The sequence below is a fragment of the Lissotriton helveticus genome, chromosome 8 (assembly GCF_964261635.1).
Source record: "Lissotriton helveticus chromosome 8, aLisHel1.1, whole genome shotgun sequence".
In the NCBI taxonomy this organism is placed as follows: Eukaryota; Metazoa; Chordata; class Amphibia; order Caudata; family Salamandridae; genus Lissotriton; species Lissotriton helveticus.
Genome location: NC_136069.1, coordinates 848,118,796 through 848,129,255, shown reverse-complemented (window position 1 = coordinate 848,129,255; position 10,460 = coordinate 848,118,796). Strand labels below are relative to the sequence as shown.

Genomic DNA, 10,460 nt, shown 5'->3' with positions numbered 1-10,460 from the left:
CGAATTCTGCCCTGAAACCAAACACATGAATCATATCTCATTGGAATCTTTCACAGAAATCTACTTGCAAAAGACCCTACAAGGTTTAAACCCTGTCGTTTTAGGAGGAGACATGGTCCTTGCACACTGGAAAAGAGTTTTGAGGAAAACACATCAACTGACAAGAAGGAGTTAGAACCTAGGTCCGTATCCACATAGGAAGGTGTGGAAGGGAAAGAAATGACATCATCCCCCTTGGGTGGTGCTTATATGCGGCTCCAACCATCCCTACCATGGTGGAAGGAAGGTGATGTAGAGCTACATGATACCACCTATCGGCTAGAGGGGCTATGCTGAAAAATCTTCAGAATCCAGTCTGGCATCAGGGGACTATTCTAAAGGTGTGGAATCTGCGGTTAGAAAGTGATCATTTTTAAAAATCAACTTGAAAACATTTTTGCCCCCGCCCACCAAGATAACAGTGCTATAAGTTATCTAAGAGGCAAATCAGTTGTCATGCATGCTCTAAACATGGCCTAGATTCTTCTTATATAAGGAACAACATTATAGTCAATTAAATCAAACACAAGATATTTTGGTACAGTGTACACCCAGAAGGCATGTTTTTCAAGGTGCCGTCATATGTGATAATGAAGAGGTGATATAAAATATTTTCAGAGGATCACACAATTTGTATGGAGTGCAGCCGAGACCAATAACAGCTTTCTTCTTGCATATTGTGCAGTTCTGCCACTAGATCATATGTTTTTCTGTCTTCATTACACATATGAGAGCAGCAGGGTCATGACTAGTGATTTCTTGTTGAATGCTAAGAGCAGCATTCCATACCTGTCTAGTTGCTCATACTTTGGTACCCATCGCTCTTCACACATGTAAAATGTAAACACGCTAGCTAGCCATCAATTGTATAATAAATTCACAAGGAAGCTTTATGATGAATCTTAACGTTTAATGCCCATTGGTGGTACTGCTGCTGGCGATATTCACAGTGGACCAGTTTGACAGCCAGTTTGACTCCACAAGGCTCCCACATACAGTATGGACTGACTCGCTCTCTTTTACCATAGGTGAAGGGGTGGCAATGGATTTGAAGACACGCTGACAACTCCAGGTTTGGCCTGGTAAATGGAAATAAATGTTGGAAGTGTTTCTGAAAAATATATGCACGCAAAAAATATATGCTCGCAAATGACTGGTTGATCCAGAGAAGGGAGAAAACAACATTATGGAAACCAGAAGCAGCAATCGATTAATGTGCTTTTAGTATTAGTCACTGGGGAGGTCTGAGGTTATTGTTGCTGGCTGGAAATGAAAAAGGAGTAGAGCAGGTCATTCTAGACATTAAGATGAACAACTGCGACAAGTACACACACACACACACACACACCTTGACACAGCACTGAAATGCTCTAGAAGGAAGCAGTTACTGACACAGTTCCAGACTGTGCCGTTTGGTCTATGCTTCAGCAGATACATCAGAAAAGAGGCCGATGAGCTTCGATGTCTTAGTAAGCTTGGCTCCGGAGGTTGCCTGCCTCAACGCTACATCATATACCATGAAGCAAGCACAACTTGCCACACAACTCATTTATTTTGTGCCTGTGGGAAACAACAGAGAACAGTTCTTTAAAAGGCTTTAATTGGTGATCTGTCATAAGGTAGTCTCCAAGCCCGACCCGCTGTAGGAAGAGTCTGCACTGGATGGGCAGCGTTTGTTTGAGAAGCCAAAGAAGGACGGGAGTTTTAAATATTCGCCACCACCCCAATGAGTAATCATCACTTTTCTGGAACGAGAACTGGACCTGCTGGCAGCGGTACTGCGGTGGTCACTGCTCCGGTAGCTGGGGCTCTGCAGAGGTGCAAGAGGTGTGAACTCTGAAAAGTGGTTCGGAGACCGCCTTGAAGCATCCTGTCAATAGGATAACAATAAGAACACATTATAACAGCTATCAATACCACTATACACACATACTAAATTCCTGTAAGGTAATTTAATCACACATACTATTTTTTTGTTGTACCATTTGGCTTATGGTGCTATGTGAGAATAGCACACTTGTAACAATACACCAGAGCTGATAAAAGCTGATAAAATAGAGAAGTGCTCTGTTCACCTATGTAATGCAGTGCTCTGACAGTATTCCGCTACAATTAGCAAGAGTAGGTCTACACCTGATGCCTCTTGCTATTAATCTCAGAGGCCCAAAATACAAATTGCCTAAAAGATGGGCATTTTTGTTAGACGCTATTTGTTGTATTCTATGTGTGGAGTTGATGTAAAGAAAAGCATCATCCCAAAAACAAGATCACACTCCTGGTTAGCTCAGAGTATGGAAGACATTTCCTGTCTAACTACTCCCTTAGCAACAGTTTCACATATCCTATCGTTCCATCATTTTTTCAAATGCAAACTACAGTGAAATCTGACATGTTCACTGGAATGGCTTTCAGTGAAATTAAAATTTAATGAAATATTTTTAGGTGAAATTACATACAGCCCTTCTCCTCAAGTACATGAACTTTGGTGCCAGGACTTTCTACAATGCATATGAAATAAAGGGGTCACTTTGAAATAGAAATATTAAGGTGAATTTAACTTAAATATTGAATGAGGACTATGTTGCATGCATTGTTACAAATGTGCCATATACTTGAGTGGCTGTCATCTTGTTTGTTTCAGCATAAAAGGCATCTTGTGAAGTTAGTGGAACAGTCTTATTAAAAATGTATTAGTTCTTGGTCCGTATCACAAGGTTGGCTATAAATCTGTAAAATTAATCAAATTAAAAACACTAACAATATTGAATTGCAACGATAGAAAGCCAAATGGTAGAACACCCGGTTATATCAAATAATAATGTGTTATCATGCACAACACTGTGAATTGTGGTACATTTGTATTGGATTACAATATAACCCAATTAGACCAAGAGCTTCAAAAATTAAAAGCATTGCTTTAAGCATGGGCACTCAACCGTTCCGGCTCTGTGAAAGATTGTCTTATTGTATTAGAATCCTTGAGACACCACTCAGTTATTAATTTTTCCATCTGGTCTTTGCATATTAAAACCTACATGGATTGCTTTAAGGAACATTTATTAATCACTTTGTCTCAATACAGAAATGCCAGTACCAAAAGCCTATGTTCGCTAAAATGAGCTTAACAACTAATGTACACCTCTAAGCTTGCAAAACTTACATTCAATATTCACAGGGTTAGATGTCCAAGAAGACGTTAGACTGTATATAACATGTTAGCATCAGCAATTTTGTCATCCAAAATTATAATTCATTTTGAAATGCATAGGAAAGGAAATTGTCATAAGGTACACAAAAATGTGTTTAAAAAAAAGGATTGGGTAGCTGGCATTTCTGCTTTAAGACTGTTAAATTGAAGTGCATATATAGCACTTAAATTACATCAACACAATTGCTAGGAGAGTCATTAATTATAGATGTGAAGAGAGTTCAATCACAAAATGTGAAGGCACAGCACACAATTAAATGGAAGCGTTAGAAAATGTGCTGATTTTTTAAAAACAATAGATGTTTGGTGCTGACCCCTGCCCAGAACTAATACTCTATGAGAATATACTCTCCTAGAGTTACCTGCTCTTGATAAGGATAGACTGCATACTTCTCTGCCTAAAATCTTTCTTCTATGATTCACAACTTCAAAAATATGAAAATCAGCATTGTCTACAGACCAAAGTGCAGAGCAATGGCAGCCCACAGGCAACTCCAAGACAGATGCATATTGCGAGTCCTTCACATATTTGGAAATGCAAACAGGCATAATATGATTGAATTAGTTTACCAATACAGCAAAAAGGCATTACACAAGCAGTGAAGACACTGCATGCAACCAAAGTTAGAATGGGCTTTAACAGCACTTCACATTCGTAGCCACTTTGAAGTAAAGTTTATTATTGTGAAATAATGTGTGATAGGTGGTTTCTATTAGAAGCCATGATTTTGAGCATGGGATTTGAAACCCAGCTTGTCAATACTCTGATGTCAGAGTAGTCAAAAACCAGTCTTGAAAACCAGTGTTCTGGAAGAGGTTGATCTGCTCCTTCCCCAGAGTTTCCATACATCCAAGAAAGGAAGTGGAACGGCGGATGACAGCTCAGAGGCTTTCCTGTCTTTTTTAGGTCTTAGCAGATCCGAGAGAGGGGTCCAGGAAGGAAAGTAAAGAGCTGCTTTCCCTGTCAGTGCTGATAAGCACTGACCGGGTATTTCAGGCCTCGCTGATAAGGAGTCCTTAAAGAGCCACTCTCAGCACTGCATCTCTCTGCAATGAAGAGTATAGGGCAAGGCCGGTTGGCGATGGAATGCAAAGAGGGTGATTGGAGAAGGTGGGCAGATGCCAGGACAGATTTATATATTTATATTTAAAATTAAGATGCCTGGGGGAAGGAGAAACCAAGGATGTTGTGGGAGACTGGCAGGATATCAGTTATTGGATTATTTTTTAATATTAGGTTGGGGAGGGTGATTTAAAAAATGGTGTAGTAGGGCCCTAGGACTCCAGGTATATTTTCTGTATTAGGGAAAGGAAAGGGTATCAACTAGGATGGCAGCGTGCCAGGGTATTTGGTGGTTGGGAGGGCGGTGACCAAGATGGTGGTCATGGCTGGGCAATATAAGATACTGGGTAAAGGTTATGTCTAAGGCACAGTTAGGGAAACAATGCAACTTTCCTGTGATTCCTTTTCCATTGAGCAGATGATCCATCAATCAGCTGTGCAGGGGAGAAGAATGTGGGGCCTATCTGTAACAAACAATTCTGAAAGGGCTGTTGTCAATAACATGGAGCTTTCCATTTTGGCTTTCCTAGTAACTTCATATAGAATCTGAGCGTTGCCCTTGGTGTCCATTAGATGCCATTTGGTACCCTTCTTTGGAAAAGAAACCCATTATGGACAAGTGCCCATTTATAATTATTTATCATTGATGTGCTGCCAGCTGTTTGTCGTGTTCCACTCATTGAGAGTGTTTTTAAACACCAAATTTTCAAGGAGGTGGATGTTCAACTGTTTATGCAATGATTTAATTTTTGTGTCATTGTGAATGCCCAGTCAAGTAGAGTTCCAGAGGATGCTGAAAGCTATCAGTTTTGCCATTTAGCCATGCTGCGAACAACAGGGTCTAAATTATCTTGTTCTGTGTCTGTGCATATATGAAGGAAGTAATGTTGCCTTTTTTGAAAAATAATTGTGCTGTCTACAGCTAACTAAAGTGTGAACTCTACAAGCTAGAGCTGCAGAGAACACAATTTGAAAATACGTAGTGGCCTCCATTCAGAAAAGGGCTATAAAGTGGTCTATCACCCAACATAAAGGTATTTTTCATAAACATTGAGAAGAAGAATGGCATTGTGTGCCCTGTTTAGAATCTACCCCATGGATTTTACTTTACATATAGATCTCTAAAACGAGTCGCCAATAGAGCTTTTATCATGTAGTTCAGGAAACATGATGCCATACTGACAACTGGAATCTGATGTTAGCTTTTGGATCCACTTTTCTCTCCCTGTACATAATGACAACTGGTGCTTTTGGCAAATTAAACAGCCAGACGATTAGTTATGTATTATTCCAGCTCTGGACCACTGATTAAGTCATGAATAACTGAATCAACTACAATGCCTGTCTGCCAGTTTCAATGCTCTTTTGGGCTTTTCTAGCCCTAATTTGATCAAGTTGTGTAGCTAATTGGGCTAACGAACTAGCATCCATCAGCACATTTTTTAGAGATTAAATCTTTGTTAGGGATTGGATACAAATACACCGATTTGTTTCAGAAAATCAACTTACCTGAAACACAAAAATATGATTGGATGCACATCGATGTGATGACTCATTTAGTTTTGGCTATGAAAACTAACAAAGCACAGCAAAAACTTTGGAGGAAAAACTGACATGGGTTCAAAATTCCACAGCACAGCAAACAAGGATTTTGAATGGGCCATATGTGCAATACGATTACCTAGGATTGATCTAATTTGCCTCAGCCCGGGTAAGAGATTCTTCGAGAAGTGGCCCGTCACTGCCAGACACTTCATTATAAGCAGCTGTGCTTTTCATAATCTTCTGCAAGGATGAGGAAAAACATTGAGCATTGCTAACCGTAGAAGGGGAAAGGCCACTGAATGGCCACCATTTGCACTCTTGCCTAAAACTTGGAACAGCCTCTGAGCTACCGGTTACAGCTCTCCCATCGCTCGTTGTAGCCCTTGCAGAATGGTGGGCAAAAAGACTGAGGAGAGAGAAAAGCTGTACTTACTATGGAATGTGCAAGGTGCTGTTAACATGCAGACTGTGGTAAAGGGTCTAAAGCAGTGGTAATTGCAGGATAGGCATGAGAAGCAAACAAGAACTTCTATGAGCGGTACAGTGAAACTGCCCTTGTTTGACAGAGCTAGATCTTAAAATGTCTGGAGGACAGGAGAAAGGTGCCACTAATGACTAACACTACAATATGAGACATTTAAAAAAATGTAGAAACAGTCTGAAAAGTGTAAGAAAATATTACACCAACCTTTAAATGCTTTAAAATTGGTGTCTTAAAACGAAACAAAGGAATTTACTAATATGGAATATGCCAATATTGATCAAGATGCGTAGTTTGATTTGGAAAAACGTTGTGGTTAGTGAAAAAAAAAATCAAGGATCGCTTTTTGGACTGTCCACAGCCTCAGAAAACATATGGTATCTTATAATACATGTATAAGAACAGTATGTGCGGTAGCTTTCCCAAAAGAAAGGAGCTTTACATGAAGATGGTTCCTCCAAAGCTTTTGCAGCCCAACTGAAAAGGTTAGAGTAAACATTACACAATGTTATTGAGTGTCATGCATAACATTAATATGTGAAACTGCACTCCATGTATTGCACTAGTTTGTTACTCTAACCAAACTAATCACAAAGCATAACAAGCCAGCTTCACAATATTCAGTCATTTGGGAGTAGCATTAGTGAAGTGTATAGAGTGAGCATGCAATTGCGATTCAGCTACAAAATGAAAACTAGAAAAAGAAAGCAATAAGGCTGGTCATTTAGACTACATGACTGAATGCTCTCTCACCAACGGTTTGTTACTACAAATATCTGTGAGACTAACGATGGACAAACCAGACATGATAAACACGGTTACAGTAGAACACGTTAGACGGATTAGTGAGCTGCAGTGCTACAAACAAACTTTCAACCAGTTATGGAGTAGAAAAGGAAATCAGAATTTGCAAAGGCCAGAGTTCCAACACAACAAATGGAAGTATATTTTCAAAACACATTTTTAAGGGACAGCTCAACAGCACAGTGCATCTCACAGCTTCTGCGTGGGCCTTGGTTCTAGAAAGAAATTACTTAATTGAACTCTTAAAGCTCATATTTGTATAGATGAATGTGTTTTAGAGTTGCCTCCCTTTACTCCGCTGAGTTTTCACAAAACAAAAAACTAATATTCACTATTTTACTCCCCCAGCATTCTACATGCACATCAGCCGTTTTCTATGCACACATGTATATTATATGGCACTTTGTCCTACTGTATGTATCAAAAACCACGAATAGGAAATCGGTTTGTGGCAAAATTAACAACTGAAAATGTCATTTATAAACGATGAGAAAAAATATTAGTTAAACGTACATTTTTAGTGACAAATATTGAAAGGGCATTTTTGACATACACTCTACAAACATTTGGACATTGGCATAGACCGACAACACTGGACTCGCCCGACTAAAGACCTGATGGAAAAATGCCCGCAATATTCCCATAACATGAATACATTTCTACCAGAGGATATGTATGTATGGTCAGGAATTACAGATGAAAGGATAAGACAAGGTCACTGGTGAAATCAGAGCCCACACGGTTTACACCACTTGTTCATGCTGGGTGGCTCGGGTGAAAATGGAAATATCCCACCATGCAAACGATTAAAAGTAAAAGTGTTTCACCTTGTATTCCATTAGAAAGGGATATTGCCGGAGGTTTGAGAGAGCATAAAGATGGTGGACTGTTCGACAGAAAGGCACGGCTGTTTAGTCTGTGGTTTCCCAAGAAGGTTGAAGGAGGTACCCAAGTGCATCATTATTTTTTAATCAAAGGAACAGTTATTTAGGCAAAGCGAGGAAAAAGGAAATAGGGAGAAGGAAGAGAGAAACACAAGGGATAGAATGGGTTAAATAACAGACACTCTAATGCATAACAGTGCAGTCAAAAATGTTCCATATGCCCACGTTAGGAAAGCCCTCTAAGATACCTCATTCCAGTCTTTACATTTTCTAATCATACAGAAAAAGCAATCTCCACCAAGTCTTACTTATTTGTTTGTTTTTTGAACCAATACATCGTTTCTAGTTTGTAGTTTCTCACACTGTCCAATGCCCGAGTTTTGCAGTAGCCTACCTTCCGCCCCACATGCTAGCACTACATGGGTGCAGCAAGTAACCAAATTGGATTGCATATGGAAAGCACGAGTGGTGAAGAATTTACAACCAATATTGACCCTACCCAATTCGATCTCACCACGGCATGATCTTGCAGTCTTCATTGTGAGATGCCGTCAAGAAATGTAGTCGAGGAGTGTGGGGCAACACTGTAACTTCTCCAGGGTGGTTTGCACCACCTTCATTGAACTCTATTCTTTGGACCATCATAAGATGTTCTAGAACCAAGTCACAAGCCTTCCAAATCAAAACCTAGGCCATCTGAGTAGTCATGAGATTAACATTTTCACAGCATTTGAGTACTTGTATCAAGAATTTCCTTTTTGCTTAAAAATAAAAATCCTTATTGTATGGTTAAACCTTTTTAATTACTGAGTATGTGTGCCACAGTGACTAGAATGAAATGATTTACTAATGTGGCATCCTTTAATGGTGTTTTACCTCATAGGTAATCGGAGACTTGTTAAAATTATTAGGTTCAGTTTACATGTAGATCTAAGAAAACTGTTTAAAAAATGATTAGGGAGAAGTAAACAGTGAGAAGAGATATAAATTTGAGAAGGAGTTAGTGTAAGAGTAGCTGAGAGTTAAGATTAGAGTGAAAGTTGAGAGTAAGGTTAGGGTTACAGTGCGCTTTTGTTACTGAGATTGGGGTAGGTAAAAAATGACACGTTTAAGGTATGGGTGAAATTTAGAGTTAGGGTAAAGGAATCAGATTAGGGATAAGGTTACAGAAGGTTTGTAGTTAGAGTTAGGATGAGGGATGGATGGATTAAGGGTTAAAGAAAGGTTAAGGACTAGGTAAGGTTAACCTAAAGGGTGAGGGAAAACATGACCCTGTTTACAAAGTTTGGCTTCTCTGTCAATTTTTGCCTTCATCAACATATTCTCCATTATGACAACTGTTAAATCCCAAGATGTTATTATGACAGTCTCAAACACAAAGGCTGTGCCTTAAAGTTTATTAACAATTATTGTCATGGATTACTTCATCATGCAACAGATAACAGTGGGCAAACCTCTTCTTTATTCTGGCAGCTTTCTAACTTAATTAGTCTTAACAAGTTTGAACCTTTACTACCTTGTTCTTTATTCTTGTGTACATATGTGCATATCCTGTTTTCTGTCATCTCAGAGATCATTCAGACTCTCATAAATTAAGCAATACACTAAGGCAACCTATTGCAAGTCCTGCTTCTTCTATTAGTATACAGCAGGGGTTTCCAACCGTTTCTATAGTAAGGGTAGTAAGGGCCACTTATGTTCAATAAAAATAACACCAAACTACTAATATTATTAGTTTTGAAATGGTGACCACATCAGACATGATTACATTCGTTTATGTAATGTGCGAGATTACTAGCACATACCCAGGTCTGAAAAATTCTTTGATTATTTCTTTTTCTTTCTTTCTTGCTGCTCCTTCCTTATTTCTTTGTCTTTCTTTCCTTTCTCCAATTGTTTTTATCCCCTCTTCCTTGAGTTTCCTTTCTTTTTCTTTTTTCCTTTCTTTTTACGCTTTTAGTTTCTTTCCCTGCCTTTTTCTGTTGCTCCTTTGGTGTGCATTCTTTTTTCAGTTTTTCGTTTATCTTATCTGCATTTTACTCTACTTCTGCCTTTCTCCTTTTCCTCCTTGTTTTTCCTCCTTTTTCTTCTTTTCCGCTTTCATTTTCTTAACTTTTTCTTTTTTTCTATGCTTTTTTCTTGTCTTTAATTCTTTCTTCTCCTTTATTTCTCTCCTTTCTAAATAATTATTTCCTTAATTCTTTCTTTTTAACTTCACTTTGTCTTTCCCCTTTCACCATTTATTTTTCCTTCCTTCACTCTCTTTATTTCTCGCCTTCCTTTCTTTTGTCCTATTTCTTTCTGTATCCATTTCTATCTTTCACTGCATTTTTCTCTTCTTTCCTGCCATTCTTTCGGTCTTATCTTCTTTCCCTGTTATTCTTTCCATTCTTCTCTTTTTCTTGCAAATATTTATTGTACTTTCTTTCTTTTTCT

At 38.7% G+C, this 10,460-nt stretch overlaps 1 protein-coding gene across 3 annotated transcripts in view; it reads right to left on the bottom strand.

The window, feature by feature from the left end:
• Positions 1-928: 928 nt before the first annotated feature.
• Positions 929-10,460, bottom strand: part of ATP11A (ATPase phospholipid transporting 11A) — a 912,970-nt gene continuing 903,438 nt past the window's right edge. Inside the window, exons 29-30 of one of the 3 annotated variants that reach the window (XM_078657659.1) lie at positions 7,968-8,056; positions 929-1,909 (exon numbers count right to left, since the gene is read on the bottom strand). In XM_078657659.1, the coding sequence (XP_078513785.1) occupies positions 7,979-8,056 (78 nt within the window). In that variant the 3' untranslated portion in view covers positions 929-1,909; positions 7,968-7,978. Of the gene's footprint in view, positions 1,910-5,991; positions 6,096-7,967; positions 8,057-10,460 lie in introns of all 3 variants that reach the window. The other 2 variants (XM_078657658.1, XM_078657657.1) reach the window with 2 other exon arrangements.